Source organism: Tachysurus fulvidraco, chromosome 22, assembly GCF_022655615.1.
Source record: "Tachysurus fulvidraco isolate hzauxx_2018 chromosome 22, HZAU_PFXX_2.0, whole genome shotgun sequence".
NCBI lineage: Eukaryota > Metazoa > Chordata > Actinopteri > Siluriformes > Bagridae > Tachysurus > Tachysurus fulvidraco.
Window position 1 is genome coordinate 6,862,814 of NC_062539.1, and position 20,628 is coordinate 6,883,441.

At 41.1% G+C, this 20,628-nt stretch overlaps 1 protein-coding gene across 3 annotated transcripts in view; it reads right to left on the reverse strand.

The window, feature by feature from the left end:
• ankrd12 (ankyrin repeat domain 12) overlaps nucleotides 1-20,628 on the reverse strand; it is a 34,891-nt gene that overhangs the window by 8,012 nt on the left and 6,251 nt on the right. For 2 of the 3 annotated variants that reach the window (XM_027150745.2, XM_027150746.2), the window contains 7 exons: nucleotides 6,415-6,528; nucleotides 2,995-3,145; nucleotides 2,236-2,307; nucleotides 1,442-1,588; nucleotides 962-1,165; nucleotides 733-875; nucleotides 384-531 (listed from right to left, as the gene is read on the reverse strand). In XM_027150745.2, coding sequence (XP_027006546.2) covers nucleotides 384-531; nucleotides 733-875; nucleotides 962-1,165; nucleotides 1,442-1,588; nucleotides 2,236-2,307; nucleotides 2,995-3,145; nucleotides 6,415-6,474 — 925 coding nt within the window. In that variant the 5' untranslated portion in view covers nucleotides 6,475-6,528. The remainder of the gene's footprint in view (nucleotides 1-383; nucleotides 532-732; nucleotides 876-961; nucleotides 1,166-1,441; nucleotides 1,589-2,235; nucleotides 2,308-2,994; nucleotides 3,146-6,414; nucleotides 6,529-20,628) is intronic. The other variant, XM_027150747.2, reaches the window with a different exon arrangement.

The following is a 20,628-nucleotide window of genomic DNA, read 5'->3' on the forward strand; positions in this document are numbered from 1 at the left end:
ATATAATACGATGCGCCTTATGGTGCGGAAAAAACGGTAGGCATTGAAGTAGATTTTAAAGTTTGACTGTAAGAATTTGTGCCCATTCAACTACAGGAGTGTTGGTGGTAACTGAAGTTGGGTTAGGAAGCCTGAAAGTTGTTCATCCCAAAGCTGTTCAGTTAGGTTGAGGACAGGGCTGTTCATGTTTATACAGTTTGTTCCAACCTTGGGAATCTATGTCCCCATGGATCTCCCATTAATCCCCCCTAGTTCCAGTGAAGGTAAATCATAATGCTACAGCTATAAAGACATCTTATACAGTCGTGTGCTTCTAACAGTTTGGGGAAAAACCACATATGATCAGGCGTCAAACTTTTGTGGAGACGTTAATCACTCTGTACCTGAAGAGCTGTCATCTGGGTCAGACAATGGAATCTCCCCCTTCAGTAGCTGCTCAACCTCCTGAGAATCAGCGACATCCACCGGCCGCTCGCCTCTCTTGTTTGCCTGGAACGCATTTCCTCCGTGCTGCAGGAGTAACTTCACAATCTGCAAAAAAGAGGAGGTAGATATGCAGCAGGCGGAAAAAAAACAACTGACAAACTGCACAATTTACTGAACAAATGATTACGACTTTGATATCAAAAATCATTCAAGTCTTTTAGAATCTAATACGCTTTTCTGTTTTTGAATGCTCGTACGGACGGCATCGAAACACTTTGCAAGGGAGAACGTTGCAAAGAAACGTACATCCTTGTGTCCACTGCTGGAGGCATCGTGAAGAGGGGTATCATCATCCAATCCCTGTGTGTTCACCTCAGCTCCTGCACCGATAAGAACCTTCGCTACATCATAGTAACCAAGATTGCAGGCTTCATGCAGCGGCGTCCATCCTACAATAAACAGAGTCGGACGTTCATTAGTAAATTAAAACGATGCATTCTTGCATAAAATTGACCGTGTTCAAAGACAACGTTACCGGCAAAATCTTTCATGTTGACATCCGCCCCTAGTCCAATCAGCTCCTTGACTTGTTTGACGTCTCCTCTGATGGCAGCCATGTGAAGCGGTGTTTCTCCGCGCTCGTTCCTCTTGTTCACCTTGTCTTTCTGACGCGAAGTCGAGCTATTCGGGGTCTTTTTCTGCACTGCTGGCGCTTGGGAGGGGTGGCTTGGTGTGGTGTCTGCGTTGAAGATTAGAGCACTATAATTTATATACGGACATGTCTTCTGGAGAGGAAACGGTGCAAACTTTTACTACGTCCTCAAATTTCATTAGAATTAAAAGGAAGTGAGAGTAGAATATGAAGAAATTGGTTTACAAACCAAAATCGATTGCAATCTTAAAAATGGATTTGTTTCGCATTTCTTGTATGTGTAGCAAGATCCCTTGTTATTGGTTTCAGCAGGAAACTACACGAGTAACGAAAACACCGTTCGTGTCATGCAGCTGCAATTACCTGGACTGTTATCTCTTGCGGTCATCTGCATCAGCAGGGCCATCTGCTTGCGTTCCGACAGCGGGTAACCAAACAAAATGTTCACAGGGGTGGACTTTTTACCCCCGGACTCCTTCTTTACCCTCTTTTTATCAGGACCATCTTTATCTGCATGAAGAGATGATCGACAGAGACATTTTAAACACCGGGAATCGTGAATTTTTTGTGATGGCTTAAAAGCTTCATGTCGGTTTTGTTAAGGCGTCTAGCAAGTAACAGAGCAAACAATACACCCCGAATAAGAAAACTGCTGAAAGCTTGTCTAAATACATGCATTATTCATTGAAAGCAGTCACCTCAGATGTGTGTGTGCATGATTTTAAAGGCATGCGTGTAAAATGGATATTGCAGACGTGTATGCTGGAAGATAGCCATAATTAGTCAATGATTAATAAAAATAAAATAAAAGGCAAAAAAAAAAAAAAAAAACCCCCAAGGGAAAAAAAAATAAAAAAAAAATAAACAGATCAGAAAGAGCTAGATTACAGGAAGTTCATGTGGTAGGAGTTAGTGTTTAAGAAAGCAGTTCTCTGGCAGAATTTTAGATCATTAGACCTGAATTATTATACTGCAAAAGCTAAATATAAGTTGTCAGGAAGAGGGTGTGTTGGGATTTATTTAAAGCTGATGAACATCAATATGGTGCCCATGCTTGCTGAGATTAGCGGCCCATACAACGGCTTGAGTTTCTCCGCCGATCATTTTGCTGACTTTAGCCGGCACAGCCGAGAGGCGGATTTAGCTGAGGCAGTTACCTGCGTATATCCTGCAGGGAGGAAGTAATCTCTCTCCCCACATATCGCTTGACTGGCCGGGGTCAGAGTCATCTACAGTGCAGAAGCAGAGAAGCGGGGAGAGGGAGAAGGGGAGAAGGAGGAGGAGGAGGAGGAGGAGAGGTGGAAAGGGGGAGGTGGGGAGGACGGGACAGGAGAGCATTGCGTTACACTCACTTGCTCCCCCTCTTGCTCAGATGATAAGCAGAAAATACAATGCGCTTTGTTATGGCACAAAAGGGCTCCGCCACTGAAAGCCAAAAAAACCACCTCAGTACCACAAAAGGGGCTCTTTTGTCTCCTCTTTTCCTACATATAGCAAAAGGAAGTCACTTCCAAACAAGCATATGTTCTGTACATACAAATTAAAAAATGTCAAAAAAAAAAAAAAAAAAAGATTAAATTTTCTTTGATGGAGTAAAGTAAGCCTACTGCCCACAGCTCATCAACCCCCTTCACAAGCTTCCACATGATGAGCTGAAAATGATATAAATATGTGAAATAAATATGTTCTACAAACAGAAGCAGAAACACTCCTCCAGGTGCACATATGCATTGCATTTCCCTATCTTCCGCATTCGAAGACGTTGGCTCAACTGTTATATAACTCCAGCAAAAAAAAAAAAACAGCTTTACAGGGCATGTTAACCCATTTCCAAAACTAACCACAAGAGGCAGCGTAGAGACACATGACCGCCAATTGAAATTTTCTACCAGAAAGTAACTGACTCAGAAACTGACCTGTGTCTGAGTCCCGTTCCCCGTTACGGGGCGGACTGACGCTGAAGGAGAGCTTGCGTTTCATGGAAGACTTGGGCTTCCCCTCCTTCCCCATAATCTCACTCCGGTCCAACTTCGGAGTTTTGGTAAATGGGGAGATTTTCTCTTTACTCTATAGAGAAGGAAAAAATAAATAAATAAAATGAAATAAATAGAAACATGATTAGATTATGAATTCTTCAGAGACACATTAAAAAAAACAACAAAAAAACCCAAAACAAAACAGTTTTAATTATACCGTATTTACTTGTCAAATAAGACTGCAATCTGAAATCTGGGTCTAATCATCGTAAACTGCAAATAGATACTCAAGTTATTAAATTGACATACTTATCTGTTTTGAAAGGATTATTGCTGTTCCCTTGCCCACCCTTCAAATACTATATATATCCATAGTGAGGAAAAGGGCTCAGAAAATCACTCTGGATCCCTCACATCCAAGTCATCCACTTTTTTGAACTTTTAACCATCTGTCTGGCGATACAGAGCCCCAAATACCAGCACAACCAGGCACAAGAACAGATTCTTCCCCCAGGAAATCTACCTCATGAACAGTTAAATGTTCCCCATTACGCAATAACCTCACATATAATTGTTCCCATCTCCATCCTAGTACATCCCTGCATCTCATCCTATTCTAATCCATCTAGTTATTTATTTTTCAATCTATTTTAAAAACTATTTGTATTTACATGCGAGTATTTTTTTTTATATTCCCGTCGTATTTTTAGTGCGCGTGTTGTCGTCGTCTCCGTGTAAAAGGAAGCGTGTGATGCTAGAACAAATCCCTGGTATGCGCAAGCGCACTTGGCAATAAAGCTTCTGATTCCCAAGCTTATATCTAAGCACTGACAGATGTGAGCACTTCGCATGTCCGTACTGTGGAGCTCACCAAACAAACCCTGGCTAAAATCAAGGGTCTTGGTTCCTGACCAAGTACAAGTGTGAGAACTCAGTTGATCTGCATAAAGATAACGTGAAAGGGAACGAGTGCTTGTCGAATTGTGCTCTAAACTTCACTTTCATTAGTTTCATTATTCTTTCCTGCCAATGATCATGTGTGAACAGTCTGATTTGTCTGATTTACAACAGTATGGCCTGAGAATAATAAAACACCAGTTATGATTTAAAAAATTCCCATTGAATGGCTTTAACGCACCGAATGTTTCATGTGTGTGCGGGCGACGTCATCGGAAATGTATTATTATTAACCTTAAATAGAAGAAGCCTTTATTATTTATTTATTACTGAAACATAGACTTTACAGCACAGTGAAATTCTTTCTTTGCATATCGCAAGTTCAGGAACTTCAGGATCAGCCATGACATAACACCCCTTGATCAGAGAGGGTTAGGGGCCTTCCTCAGGGGCCCAACAGTGCTGGGGCTTGAACTCAGATCGTACAATAGGTACATGGGATTTTATAGGTATTACATAGTTATTTAAAAACAGCTCTATAATGGCAGTTATATAATTGCAATACAAAGGGCTGTATAAGAAAATAATAAATCCCAGGGTAAAATTTCATCGACAAAGATTGTTGTTCTGATCACACCTCCTTTCATTTTCTCTCTCAACAATGTAACAAATGCAGCTTGTTGTATTAACCCTCTGGGGTCTAAGGGTATTTCTGGGCCTGGAGAGGTTTTGTCGTACCCTGACATTTGTGCTTTTTTCAGTTGCTTATGAAGATATAAATGGCTAAAGTCTAATATCACTAATCAGCACAAACTGGACTACAATAATATGTGAGCAGCTTGTATGTACATGATTGTGTTTTTGAGAAAACAATGTTTATGCATGGTTAGTGAAAAATGAAACATTATAAAATCACTTGAATAAGGCCTTAAAACACATACAGAACATTGGTTCACAGGACTTTTGAGAACTGGATCTTGTATCCTAGTGTTTTTGCTTCAAAATGATGTGAAAATCATCTTGTTTACTCGCTCACAGAAAACAGTATATTGATTTAAATTTTCTAAGACACTTTTTGTTTGAAAAGGGCATATGCGAGTAGGCGTCAACTATCATGCATATTAATGTAATTCACACCTGAGAAGACAAAGGCCCGCATAATGAGCTGCATAATGAGCCTTTCAGGTAAGTGTGTGACTGAGAGGAGTTACAAGAAAGAATGTGAAGACAAAATAAATGTGTATATTTTGTGTTTGTAGTTTATTTAGAATATTTAACTAGTGCAAACAGTGCCAGACAAGATAAGTACTAAAAAATTCCTAAAATCCACATAAAGTGCATGTGTGCCAGACAAGAGACCGAGCAAACAGACACTACTAAAAGACAGATGCTTAAAATAAATAATAAAGTAACAATATGTATACAAGTAACAATATTGTATATGACCAATACAATATGGCTCTGTTAAAATCTTTAATGGAATCTTTTTTAATCTTTAATGGAATCTTTTTTAATCTTTAATGGAATCTTTTTTAATCTTTAATGGAATCTTTTTTAATCTTTAATGGAATATTTTTTAATCTTTAATGGAATCTGTTAAAACTTGGTGCTTCTTATAGCATTGTTTGGGGGCGTTGATCTTGTTTGCATAGACCGCGTCAGGTAATTTCCATATGAATGGCGGGCACGCGGTAGGTGGGATCACATTAGCGCTAATGAGGTCAAGCCAGAAAAACTGTACCTCTTTACTTACATACAGATTACACAAAAAGACAATATTTGCTTTCGGTTTTAATTACCTCATTTAAAAGTAGACATTTCAGGCTTTCATTAGACATATGTATCATCAGTTCATGTTTGTAACATGTTTCAGGAAGATGGTCAAGGAGACAGATGTCTGAATGCACACCCTGGTTATTTTCTTTATTTGCCAAAAGCACAGCGTTTTGTTGTTATTAAGAAGGCATTCAAATAAAAGTAGATACTTCACAGTTTTGAATGATGTATTACATGTATGTGTATGATTATGAATGATGGAGTATTTTAAGTGCTTTTCACGTTGAAGAGGAAAAATGCGCCAAAGACGCGCCGGCGAGCCTTTGGACCCCAGAGGGTTAAGCGGAAACTGCATAACCTCCTGTCTTTCCCATGTAAGAAAGCTCTGAGACTCTTTCAAAAAAAAAAAAAGTATTAAAAGAGTGCGTTAATATAAAGCCTACAGCAGGAACTCCGTCAGAGCTGCTGGTAAAGAAAATTAATCAACACCTTCTGACCAATCGGAGCAGAGCAGTCGCATATAAAGGCATACTATTAACTCGGTTAAAAAAAAAGTGCGCTGGCGTGACCTGCAGCCAATGAGAACTGATACGAAATATACATTAAAGCACACGCTGCCATGTGAAACTGACTTTAGTAAAAGAACTAGATGGAATAGCAAAACCAATGTCTTAGTGGTGGTGTCACCTTCTTCCCGGTTGTCTTTTCCACCATGGCTCCATCTCTGTCGGTCCCCGGCTTGGCCATGGTGCAGCTTCTGACTAGCTGTGGCAGCTACGGCTCACTCGGTTCATCCTGGGCCTGCAGATAAAAGTTAAGGCCTCAGATCAGTCACACACACACACACATGTTCTGCATCAGATACAGTATCTGATATGCTGTCTGCGCAGACACACGAATAATGGCATGATTAATGTAATGCACCGGATCACAGGATATTTGTAAATGAAGCACTAAAGCAGGACTGAATAAACCAGGAGAAGGTAGAAGAACAGTAATGAGTAATACTGTTAAGTAAGGAATCTTATCCCGCACGAGCGCCACTATAACCGTGTATTCACAGTGTAACAGCAGACAAAACGAAGCAATGCTTCTGATGCCACCGTGTCACAGGATTTTTGTTGTTTTGCTCGCTTCAGGTAAAGAAATAGCCTCCTACTGACTTTCAGCTAAACAAAACTTTCAGCTGGTGCTTTGCTCTAACTGCTTCGGATATTTCTCAGTGGTGGAAAAGCCTGTCGATGCTCAGCTACACGCCAATATTTTCAAAATCCTTCCACCAGAAGTACACTGAAACGGTTCGTTGTGCGAAGACGACTCCGGCCGTGGACGAAAATAACATCTCGGCTCATGACTGGAATGTTGTCCATTTTGTCTTTTAACAAAATACATTACTATGTTAGAATATTAAACAAATGTGACAAACAAAGTCTGGGTTTTTTTTTTCCTTTTGCAACTAGACAAAAACTACAAAGAAATATCCACAGCCTTACTAACTACAGTGCTAACTACTAACTACAGTGTGAGTCGAAAGACTTTTGTGATGTGAAATTGACTCCAAAACTTTGGGATTGACTCCGTGCCCGGAACAAGTGTCTCGACTCTTTCTGGGATCGAGTTAGAGGGGAACCAAAAGCAGAACGGAGACCCGATGACACACGAGAGATATTATATAAGGTGCACGTTGGGAAAATGTCTTTTTTTTTAGGTACTAAAAAGAATATAAAACTAACAATAAAACACCATAAACAATATGATGATATGATGATAAATGTGGAATGCAGCTAGAAAAACTGAGTCGATAAGCTCGATTCAAGGCAGGGACACTCGGCTTCCACCGTTGATCACATTCCCACAAACGAGCACAAATCGAACCGTTATTCACGTCTTCACGAGAGCAACGACGTGCTCTACTATTTGAACTCGAACTCCATAACATGCTTTACAAAACAGTCTGACTTATCGATAACAAAATTTATTCTCAGTTTTTTTTTAATCGCCAAACTTAATTCACTTCGTCGGTTAGCCGCCGGCTCCACTTATGTCACGTAGTAAGCATCATGCGGTAGACGTACAGAAAAATAGCAGAAGGTGGTGCAGTGATATTTGAGACGCTGATACACTGCGAACACTCGTGGCAGAGGGGAAAAAACTACTCTCTGTATTTCTATAACAAACTACGCAAAAGGAATAGAAGTGCTGAGTCATTCGCTCATCGTGGAGAGCAGAGAGGAGGTGGGGGAAATAAGTAACTACACTACTCAGCAGCCAAAAGACAATGTGGGACAAATTCTGCTCAGAGGTTTTCCTGTTTAAAGAGAAAAAGCCTTCACATGCTTACAATGTGTGTCGACGTCATACGTGAATAAAATCCCTTCATACACTCGAAAGCCTGAGCTCACAAAGCCAGAGGGATCGACGATCTCTCGACCCGAGTACTTATTTAATACTTATACCGGAGTGCCAATATTATAAGCATTACGGCAAGTAAAGGCAAAGCACGTTTCTGGATTGTACAATTTATTTCTAATTGTGACAAGAAAATAAGCAGCATGGGGGAAATCTACCCCTTCATGACATGTTCATTTCATTACACAATAACCCTGAGTGCGCACAATGTTAAATAACAGCTGGAATAAATAATAAACACAAGAGTCAGCGACATCCCAGACGTCCTCTTCTCATGACTTCGGTGTCGCACAAAAGCAGAGTAATTGATAAAAACAACAACAACAAAAAAACCACTCAGGACTGGACTTTTCCATCAGCAAACTAGGTTTTGACACAATAAGGAAACTTACATTCCGAGATGAACACACACGGTTAATTTACTACATTCTGAGAGGTGAATGACAGATGTGGATATTGAAGAACTTTAAACACAGGTACACACACATACACATGCATGTGCGCATGTCTGGCACTGGAATGGAAACACAAACACTTCCAGCCCATGCAGCATGACTGTGGTCTGTCGTCTCCTCTGGTATTGAGCCGGCAGGAGCTCCGCCCACTTTCCCACCACTTACAGCCAACATTATTGGTCGAACATCTAAACATCTAAACCTAAATCTCTACTAGCAACACAATGACATTCTATGCTTTAATTAATCTGACAATGTGTCTGATGAATAAGCACAAAAATATTCTATTACATACATACAGTATACACACACACACGCACACACACACGTGTATATGTATGTAATAGAATATTTTTGTATTTTATATACACACAAATGCTCCTTCTGCCAACCAGAACTTGTACCAGCTCCGATTGTCTTTCGTGCCATGAAGATTTTGGACCTCCACTGAGCTGGGAAGTCGTGGCCTAATGGTTAGAGAGTTTGACTCGTAACCCTAAGGTTGTGGGTTTGAGTCTCGGGCTCGCAACACCACGACTATTACATACAACTCTATTACATTCAACACCACGACTGAACCGAACCCCCCAACTGCTCCCTGGCACCGCAGCATAAATGGCTGCCCACTGCTCTGGGTGTGTGCATGGTGTGTGTGTGTTCACTTTGGATGGGTTAAAAGCAGAGTATTCTCAGTATGGATCGCCATACTTAGCCGTATGTCACGTCACAGATGAGGCCGAATGTGAGGATCCTGAGACATCTAGAGATTTACCAGCTCCAGTTAGACTCTGCGATACTAAAGAGACACCGACTCCATGTGGTCTTCGAGGACAACAACCTCCTCATCAATACAACATTTGTCAGACTGTATATTTATAAATCACACCCTCCAGTGTCACCCACATGAGGTTCCCTTCGAGTCTGTTTCCTTACCATCAGTCACCATCAGTACCATTTCCTCCCCACAGTCACCTAAATCACCTCAGACTTGCTCATTGGGGATAAATACAAACACGTATAAATAGATCTTAAATTTTATATACTATTAATCTTTGCATTATTCTTTATAATAACCTTTTGTTCTATGTTTATGTTCTGCAAAGCTTCTTTGAGACAATGTGAGACAATGTCAATTGTAAAAAGAGCCACACACACGCAATATATGCATCAAAACTAAATTAGACCAAATTGGATCAGAAATTGAAATTGCTGATCCAAACACCCAAATATTTATAAATGAAAATAATTTATATTATATTTAATGTGCATACGACTGTGTGTGTGTAAATTTTATGAAAATTGCCTTAAATCCTCTCAGCCGTGTGTTACAAGTGAAGCTTTAACGCCTTCCTTTGTTTTCCTGTTATATGCACTTTGACACTGTCACCTTCCTTTTCTCCACACAAGCATCCTCATCATCATCGCCTGGTGTCTCTCCCGGAGATCTAAACGCAGCTCCCACATCCGTCACTGTTCTGCTGAGGATCAGCCGGTGGGGCCTTGTGTGTGTCTGAAGCTCTGGTAATCAGCCTCAATAATGAACACGATGTGTCACACGGTCACTTTGCCAAACGGCACGTTAGGCTGTTCATCACTAAACCACAGCACAGGACATGTTTGTCTGGAAGCATTTGCATCTGTTAGTCTTCTTAACGCTTTCATTCCACTTATCCTCAGCAGTACTTTGATGCCTTGAATTTTTGCCATGATACGTTTGCACAATACGTTTTTTTTCCCCCCCTAAACGGCAAAAATAAGCTTTGCTTTAACCCCAATCTGTGCCTTCAGTTTTCATTTTATAGCAGTCAACGTCACGAGTGTTTGATAACTGAAACGTAATAATGACGTTGTCTGTATTAGCTCTCGGTGTTTGACTCTCAGCAGCATAGAATTAAACCAAAAGCTGTGTATTAGAATGTAATAAAGTTAAACCATTAGCTCTCAGGGCGGTACGTTCATTTGTGTGCACTGGTGGCATTTCCACTTCAACTACAACTCAAAACCTTCCCAAAAAACACAAATCCAAAAGTTCTGAAATAGGAAAAAAAAGCAGGATGAATTGTTCTTCTTTTGAAAACGATACCAAATTGGTGTAAAAAGTGCAAGCAGCAGCTCTCTGGAGCCCCGCTGGGTTTCGGAATCCTTATGCTGAGATCGTCTGGAGCTAGAAACTTTCCAATCTGTGATTTCCTTTAGCAGGACTGAATCAGCATGGAAACTCGATCTAAAGCCCTTGTCCAGTCAGGATTACATTACAGTGGGGGTTCCGAGGTCATTTAGCATATTACAAGAGCTCCGCTTTGGGTCCGTTTCCATCCAGATCGACCAGGTCAGTGTTTTTCTCTGTGCTCTGCAGAGAAAATTACAGGTCCGATTACCGGCTCCTTTTTTTGCCGAACTCAGCGTTCGTCTGATAACGTTAGTCCCGTCTGGATACACGTCTGTGGTTTGACTGCTGTGACGTGCCGCATTTCATCTCTAAGCGCATGCGTCAGTGGCCCTCCTCAGACATTAAACACTTCAAGCATCACGACAGGAAAAACAGAATCACATTGTACGTGTAAACATATAACCTGAACCATATAAACTGAAATAAGAGCTTCACTACTCCACAAAGCCTCTATGACTGCTTAGCTGTCATGTTGTGAACGGAGCGTAATCACATGCTCACATGATGCAAACATCCGGGTTCAAGGAAAATACAAAGTGCTACAAACTCCCTCCTGATCATTGTGGTCATTGTACTGCTGGTGAGATGCATCATAAATAAAACAAAATCATGAAGGAGACACGTAAAAAAAAAGATTACAGATGTCCGCCTGAATAAAAAAAGCTTTCCGGCCCTGTGTGTGTCTTTTCTTGTGTTCGTCTAGTGCAGGTCTAATGGTGTTAGATCAGCTTGTGAAAACATCATTACTAAAAACATGTCAGTTTTGATTTTTTTGAACCCCGGCAGCGTCTTTTGAGTGGAAATAAGGAGAACGATACTTTTATATAAAGGCACCTTGCATAATATAATCGAGATTTTATACAATCAGCCTACTTGAGAATTGGGAGTCTTGTCTCAAACAATTGTTGTACCACTTATACTCTGTGTGTCCTTTCATGTTAGGAATAAATAATAATAAAAAGTAAAAACACCTGGTCACTTCATGTGTTTTCTGTGATCAGATCGCTATCCGATGGTAAAAAGACCAGGTCTAAATGCCCTCCGAAACGGTTTCGAGACAGATATAAATCCGATCGCTCAAACCATTTCAGGAGGTGGTCTGGGACGTGTTTCAGATGAAACTGGACAGGTGTAAATGCATGTGGTTGTTCAAGCCACATATGTCAGCGCTATACTCCTCCCAAACGGAAGTACGTCACTCGCAGGTGACTCACGAGTCGTGCGTTGCGCCAGAAACAAACGTTTTCCCACCAGCGCTGGCTCGGATCTTTCACTCGGGTGTCTCGAAAATGCAGCAAACAGTAAATGCTGTTTTTTGTAGCAACCGCATACACCAAAGTGTGTTCCATTTCAATTACCCCGGAAATGAGGTAAAATATATTTGCATATTGGGCGGGAGTAGAAAGATCGGATCGATATCCGATTCGCCAAGACGCATTTATGTGGCCTAATGTAAATGGAACAGTTTTAACAAATCAGATAGCTATCGGATCAGAGACAACACATGACCAGGTGTATAAAGGCCCTTTGTCAAGCCTGATGATGATGATGAAAGCTTGGCAATCAGTCAGTGTCTGATTATTATTACTATCAGATACCTCGCAGAAACCTGACTCATAAGACTGGCACAAAAATACGCTCCTTTTGTGAGACGCTCCCTTAAATCACACTGTACCAGAGAGTGAAAAACAGACGCAGCGCATTCGCTCCACGAGCAAATCACTGCTGTGTCTCCAACACTTGCAACACTCAGTAGTAGCATTGCGACACAGAGGCTTTTAGCGTACCAGAATATTTGACTTGTTTAATTTCTTGAGCAATCCTTAATCCGAGTTCACTTCAGGATGACACGGTTTCTTAAACGGTGATGTTCCAATCCCGCTTCATCACAAAGCCAAACAATTCAGCACGAGTAGCCCGGGTTACTGTCCGAGCGACAGATGTTTCGGCCGATAAAATGAGCAGAGGCACTTTTCCATCTGCGGAACGAGAAAAAAAAACTTTGCATTTAATTGGCTCGTGAATTGCACTTTTAAAACCTGTTACCGATTTTCTGATTTTAGAGCAAGAAGCAAAGTTTTTTTTTTTTTTCTTCCTGTGATACTAAAGATGTCGTTCGAATTTCGTTTAGTCAGGACCGCTGATTTTGGAACAAAAAAATGTCTTTTAAAAACAAAACAGATGCTCTGTATCGGTGCCTGGTGTTCGGCCTGCACTGCTATTCCGAACGCAGACCACAAGAAAGAGATGGGATTTTAGTTGGCGATATACAGAATGATGATGTAGTGACATTTGTGAGCCTTTGGGTAACACAGTGGCCGATCAGAGGGCCTTAATCCAAAGCATGAACACTGGAGGCTTGATAAAAGAGGGGACAAAAATAAACGGATGTGTTTTGACAGACAGAATTCAGGTGGCTTCTTGAATGCTGAGACCAAACTTTTTTTGCTTTCAGCCACTCGAATGTCTTTGCTTTTGTGATCCACGATAGCTCGAGGAGGGGGAAAGTGAAACGTGACAAAAAACAGTTTTTCTTTTTAAATCTCTCTTTTGTTTCCTACGTGCAATTTAAGAAGGGGGTGAAAACCGTGGACACTAAAGTACACGAGAAGGAATTATTACAGACCGAAGACGTGATAAAAACAACAAAGCTTAAAAACAACTTGAAGGTCCTTAAATCGAATTGGATCTTTTGATTTGGATTTATTGGATCTTTTCTGTGCTGCAAACAGGCACAAACACAAAACAATCCAATGTATTAAAAGCTATCAGGATCATGTCAACATGTACCAAAAACCAGTCATGATTTACCACAACATCGACGTCGCATCGTCCAGCACAAACTTAACTTCTGACTCCTCAAATCAGCGCCTTTACGTTACACAGCATGTGTGTCGATGAACACCATCAGCACTTGGATTATTCACTGAAATGTTCTCAGGTCCTTGAGGTGACCGTGTACATGAGCCACTCGTGACCTTTTGAACGTTTATCGTTATGCTCTATATATACACACACTCGCACACTCAACCATCCGTTCTGACGAACGTGGGAGGTTCGCACGGCTCGTTCTCGCTTTCGTTACTCTACTTACATCATTTACACAAAGTAGAAAGGAGACAAATTTCCTGGAGATCAAACAGAGGTCTTAATCGACAAAAGGTTAACGAGCCTCACAGTCGTCATTATTCTCAAAGCGTGTTCTCATGACGTCCTGATTTATAAAACGTACCGAGCGAAAACACAGACATATGTTTAGTCAGTCAGACACAGAAACTGCTTTATTTGCAGAGCATTTAATTCGAGTTTCTATTTTAAACTGGCATGAGGAAGGGTTTCTTCGACTAAAAAGAAAGCCGTCTATTCGTTCGACCGAACAAAGGTTTACTGGTTAAATCAGCGTTCACTTTTTTTTTTTTTTAATCGGCGACACGATATTTCTATCCGTCTGCAGACACAGAGACCTGAACGTCATGAGAAGCAGTTTACCTTGCTTTAAGCGGCTTGTGTTGTGCAGCTCAGGAAGTAGGTTAATAGCCACACGTACCCGCACGAGCGCAAAACAGCGCGCTACGTCGCCACTGCAGATCAGCGTGTGGAAATGTGCACTACATTCCGTCTGCACGTGCTTTTCTATGTAGACGTTCTTCCTTGTTTTACTTGCGGTACTGCATTCTCACTGAATATCTTTGAGAGCGGTAAAGCGATACGCTGGTGAACATGAGAGAAAGAAAAGAAAAAAAACACCACACAATGAGTAAGAGTGGTGTGGAGAGGAAGAGAAGTGGGTGGACAGGCGTTAGTGCAAAGGTCAGAGGATGACTGGAGGTCTGGCTGGAGAAGCACCCGCATGATTAACCTCCTACGTGTTGGCCTTGTGAACAGACCTGAACTGGTACAGAGGTCAACAGACTCGTTATAGTCTTAAGGTTACTAGTGCAGACCGTTTGTTGGAGTTTTTAGTATTTATTCATTAACCTGATCGTTAATAAGGCATTTTTTTTATCGGATTATCCGCCTATGTTTAGTAATCTATAGAATGGAGTATCTCCTCGCTCTGTACGAAACAGCAGAACAACTAAAGCAGAGGTATTCGACTAAAATTTAAAGAGGTTCCAGTAAGAGAAAATTTCTTGAAGCAAAGGTCCGGCAGATCATAATGTCTAACTAGTTAGTGTGATCTATATTTAAGTAGCCTAGGAGTTGTATCAACATCTGCAAGCAATCAATACCTGACTGTCAAATCAAATACATTCAGTACAAATTAAAAAACCTTTTGACAATATTAATCACGTAACAGAACTGAACACATGTATGATTGTAGATATGTATAAAGTTCTCTCATTAAATAAATAAAAGTAAGGCTACATTTCAAAATAAGAGAAAATAAATAAATAAAATGTGAAAATTGTATATGTTTAAGTGCTTAACTTTCCCTTTTATATCTCAGTGAGAGAACTGAGCTCTAGCTTGGGTTAGGGTTAAACCTGGGCTTGAATGGAGTCAGGGCCGCTCTCATACACGTGGAGGTGCTCATTAGTGAGCCTGTTGCTCTCCCTTTCTCCGTCTCGCTCGTCTGTTTGTTTCCTAAATGTATCGCTATCTTTCTTTCACGTGTAACTTTACTCTAATTCTCTCTCATCTGTCTTGCACTGTTGAGTCGCAGTGTTTACTTCAGTAATGCACAGATTTGATTGGCTGAGTGGGATCACGTGGGATGGTTTAACTCGCATGCAATTGGTCTGTGTGTTTCGACTACCACTATTGTAAAGATTGCAAAAGCTGCGCCGGTTAAAACAGAAGCACTTCGTCAGGTTTTACATCATAATTTTTTGTTTTGGCTCTAGGTCTGGGTCCGTATTGGACAGCATCTGGGTCCTGACCTGGACCGCGGTCAGCCTGTTAGTGACCTATGGTCTACAGTATCTACAGTAAATACTAACACTAATTTGTATTATAATAGATTCAGACGTAAAATAGATTGTTCAATATTTCACAGGTCAGATGAAACGCGTTCGCCACGTTGTCCGTAGATCGCGGAGTTTAAATCCATGGAGAGACTCCTCCCACTGTCACACCTCCATCTAGAACGGTGGCACTAACCAATCGCTGGAGTCTGTGAGCTTGTGGATACAGAAGACGGTGTTATTCCAGCCCCTGATGCAGCGGCTTTTAAAACATGTCTATCTTCACTTTTATCAGAGGAGGAGAAGTGATACGAATCAGCTACCAAACCGGGGCGACGAAGACGGACGGTCGAGACCTAACTGGTGAAATAATGCATTGTTTATCGGAGCTGCTTCATTACATCTCCGCTGCCGTTCAACAAAGAACACAGATTTCATTTACTTCGATTTTAGAATGAGCTTGGTGAGAGAACGTGTATGTGGTTGCCAAACAAGTCAGCAACCGTTAAAAGCAGAGATTAAAAAATGAAGAAAATCTCCAAACAACAACAAGCAGCCGAGTGTGTTGTGCAACCAGCATGCTCCACACACACACGTGTGCGTGCACACAAGCATGTAGTCTGTTTTAAGTACTTCACTGTTTAATGCTCACATTACTCACTTTAAGGCATTCAGAAGGGTTTCGTTTTCACATCCTCTTAAAACCTGTGTGCCAGAGGGGTCAATGTACAGACAGCAATATTCTCTATTCAATAAAACCAATTTGTGGTTAAAAATAATAAAATCAAATGAAATAAAAAAAAAATCCTCTGTCATTGTCAGATTTAGCTCCGTTATTTTTGACCCTTTTTCATGTGTTAACCCACAGCACATGTCCGACTCGGGTTAAAAGTGTTACAGCCAAATGCTTTAATAGAAAAGATAGAAATGCCCAGAACGATGTGTTTATTTTCATAACTCAAACAGCTGCTTTAAATTCGACACAGAGATCATATTGTTTTTTGGCCAAACTATAAGTGAGGATGTTCCTGACAAAAGGTTTCGATCCTGATGATGAAAGCGTTCGCCACAGTTCTCCAAGCGTGACTAATCTACACCAGGTAAAAAAATAACAATACAATAAAAAAAAATTAAAATAATAATAATAAAAAGAAATCTTGAGAAAAATCATAAAAAGGTCCCGCTTTCGATTCTGTTTATCTATCCGTCGACTTGACCGTCTACAGAAAAGCTGGTAATTAAATAGGGATGATAAAAGGTATAAATATAGACCCCCCTGAGGTGTTATTAACCCTGCGCACTAGAGGAACTTTGCTCATCTGTAACGTTTCACAACAGCAGTCATGTATCCCTGCCCTATGCCAAATGCAAACAACTACTATGGTGCATCCATGTTAAATAACCAGTATAAGAGTCTCAGCTAAACTAGCACAAAATTTGCTTTCGGTTTAACTCGCTTCTGCTCTCATATGATTCAGCATTGATCCGATCAGATACGGTGTAACCTAATAAGCACCGATAAGCCCTAGTTCTGTCAGGAACAACAATACGATCACATTTCCTCGGTCTTTGTTTAGTCTGAGAATCGGTGCTACTGACGTTCTTTCCCGACGGTACAGTGAATCAGTAGTGTATCGGGGTCGAGAGTAGTTATCGTCTCAATCTGACATTTTCTATGATGCTATAGAGGTGCAGGTCCTTAGAAACAGTGTTGGTGGCTGCTTTTAGTTTTGCTTTTCAATCGGTTAGGTGAAGTGTGGCTTAGCAAACTCGGAGGCTGTGTGTTGTAGGTTATGCACATGGCGGTAAATTGAGCTTGTGCTGACATCCTGCTGAGATTTGCTGAATCTCAAAGTTTTGGTTTAATGCTCAAGTACCTAGCTGGCTCTCTCACACACACTCACATGTACGAGTCTGTTTTTACCACTAATATGTTTTCGAACATTTTGAACAGTGGTATTGGAGAAGCTTGGCACGATTTTCGATTGAAATCAGCAGACTACTATATAACCGGTAACACGACAGTGCTGCAAAACAGTGATTCGTTATGTGCTAAAGGCTAAATGCTCCCATGGCTGTGTTAACCCCGTTGTAGGGGACAGTTCAGTCATGTTGATCCAAAATGCCTGAGGTCATCTGATGGTATAAGGATGTCCACTTCCCTCCCTGCTCCTGACCCTAGAAACCCAGAGGCCACAAACAATAGCGACAGGTTGTCTACGGAGGACCAGAACATATGCCATGAACCCTTTTATCACCCCACCTTCAAGGAGGACCTGAGAGAAGACCGGACACAAAGTGGTGAAAATGGGATTTTGGATAGCCTGTTAAATCTGACTTTTTAACTTCATCACAGCACTTTATCAAATTTATTCCACGTAGACAGCCAGACTTGGAAGTTTCCTGGAAGAATACAGGCTTTTGGATGCTGACGATCTTCAACCGTTCTTGCTGTTGGGACTTTGAACAATAAATGACCTGTTAGATGACTGTCAGCTAGGTTCTACAGCCCAGGTCTCCTCATCCAGCCATCCCCAGCTGGGACATGGACTCATGGGTTTATGGACAAGTGATGAGTGCAGAGGTTCATACCTCCAGCACTTTACTGTGCATATCAACAGCACTGTTTGTCGACTGACCTTCAGCCAAAGCCGAGTCGTGTCCAGTTGCTAGATACGACGTGAGGTTTCTGAGAGATACTGCCACGTGCCACGTGCATATTAAGTTCACCATAAACGATACGATCCTTTACTCGAGCAGCACTCTCTTTTAATCTTCCACATGCTTAAGACACTGAAGACATAATATTTTTAATACGTCTTGTTTCACGCCCACATGTTCAAAAGTGTTCTCTGTTCAAAGTCGTATAGCTTGTGACAGTGGCGGATAAAAACGCTTTCTAAAAACATCCTTTTAGCCCAATTCGTGCTGTTAGTCTCTCAGGGTGGCGCTGGGAATAAATTCTGTCTCGATGATGAACCACTCGCATTCAGAGGATGAGCGTTTCTATCAGGTTTCCTCTCCTGCGGTTCATGTTTATGTCATACGTGGTGATACGATGGCAGTAATGCATCATGGAGCCATTTACATAAACCTGCTTTCATCATGATGTGACTTATGTCCGCTGTGCCTGTCATTACATAATGTTCTTTTTAATAAACCTAGGCAAATCTGAAGACATCTTAAACACCCACTATTCTATGACGGATAAATAAGTCAAGAAATTTGTGGTGTACATGTAAAAACTTGAGCAAGTGACAATCGCTTAAAACTGCTTGATGGAGTACAAATGCCTCGGAAATGCTTATGAGGCATGATGACTCAGGGTCGAATACGGTTTTCCCTGTGAGGCAGATTTTACACCTGTAACGCCTTCATTCGTACCGCAGTGTTTTAGTGTTCTATATAATTGTTTTCACTTTCCTTTTGCTCTAAATTCGGCTCATATGCACCGCACATACAACGTTCTGGTTCGGCTCATACGCACTGCCCCCTAGTGTAATGAAAGTATGCGGGCAGACAGAAACGCCGGCGTATTAGCGCAACACAACACCCGATTGTGGTCTCACGGTCAGAGAAGTACAGTACAATATCGGTGAGTGGGAATATTGAAAGACTCGGTTCGTTGTCAGATTCATACGGTAAAAAGCTCATGTGATCTGGCCAAGGCTTTACTGGAAAACCTCTTAACAAAAAGGATTACAAAAGACAAAGACCACCAGGGTCTGCCAGGGACCGGTTGACTTAATATGGTCCAATTTACAAAGACTAGATTAGAAAAGGGTACTGAACTCCCTTCAGGGCCAGGTTAACGGCCAACAGTTCGAGGCTGTCCGTGTTTAGAGTCCAGTAGCAGGGCAACCAGGAGGGCATTAATATAACACTGCACAGGTATTGACTATCACCACAAATATGAATGGCAACATGGAGTCAGGAGGTTTGGAGGTATGAGCAACAGAATCAGGCTAGTAAACAGGCTGTAAGCTTGAGGACACCAACCGTCCCGTGAAGCGCGGTAAAATCTTCATAACACAAGTTAGCAGAATTCAATGACTATTTTTTTTTTATATAAAATAATTAATAAACCCTTATCCGGTGCATGTGTTCCATGTGACTAAAAACAACCTACTTGTAGTGAAAAGCATCTTCCTGAGGTTTAATTCTGAGATATTCTCTGTGGCTTTGGCAGTGTATCAAATGATCACATTAAAGCCGCATTTCCGTTGTACAGAAAGGCAAACATCATACAGCTCAGTGAGCAAAGACAATGATCATTTTTAATAAAACACATACTAGCCATTAGTTGTTTTGGTGGTCAGCATTTGTTGTTATTGTCATATGGGCACTACTGCAGGTGACGGTATGACAATAACAACAAATGCTGACCACCAAAACAACTAATGGCTAGTATGTGTTTTATTAATAAAACCTCCAGCTGGGTCATAAGTACAGATCTGAGCTCAAATGATCATTGTCTTTGCTCACTGAGCTGTATGATGTTTGCCTTTCCATACAACGGAAATGCGGCTTTAATGTGAAAATTTGATACACAAGCAGAAATGACGACGGTGTTGGCAGCGAGCAGCCTGTATTAGAAAGATGCAGGAAAATTCTCATAAAACATAAGACAAGCAAACAAACAGGAAGAGGTGAGTATTGCAGTAATCTGGCCTTGATATTGAACAAACGAATCGAATGATTTGGTGAGAACGTTTACAAGTAACTCTTTCTCCAGCGTAGTCCAGACCAAAGCCACAGACAATTCACCACATCAACTATGTCCCGATGCAAATTATTCTTCCAGGTGGGACTCAACATATTTTTCGCCATTTTCACCTATTTTTTTTGTTTTGTTTTGTTCTACAAGCTTTTCCCCTAATTTCTATTTTGGAGCAAGGAATCCACACATTTCCTTTGAAGGTCATGTGTGTTAAGCTCTGGAAATGAGACTCAAATGACA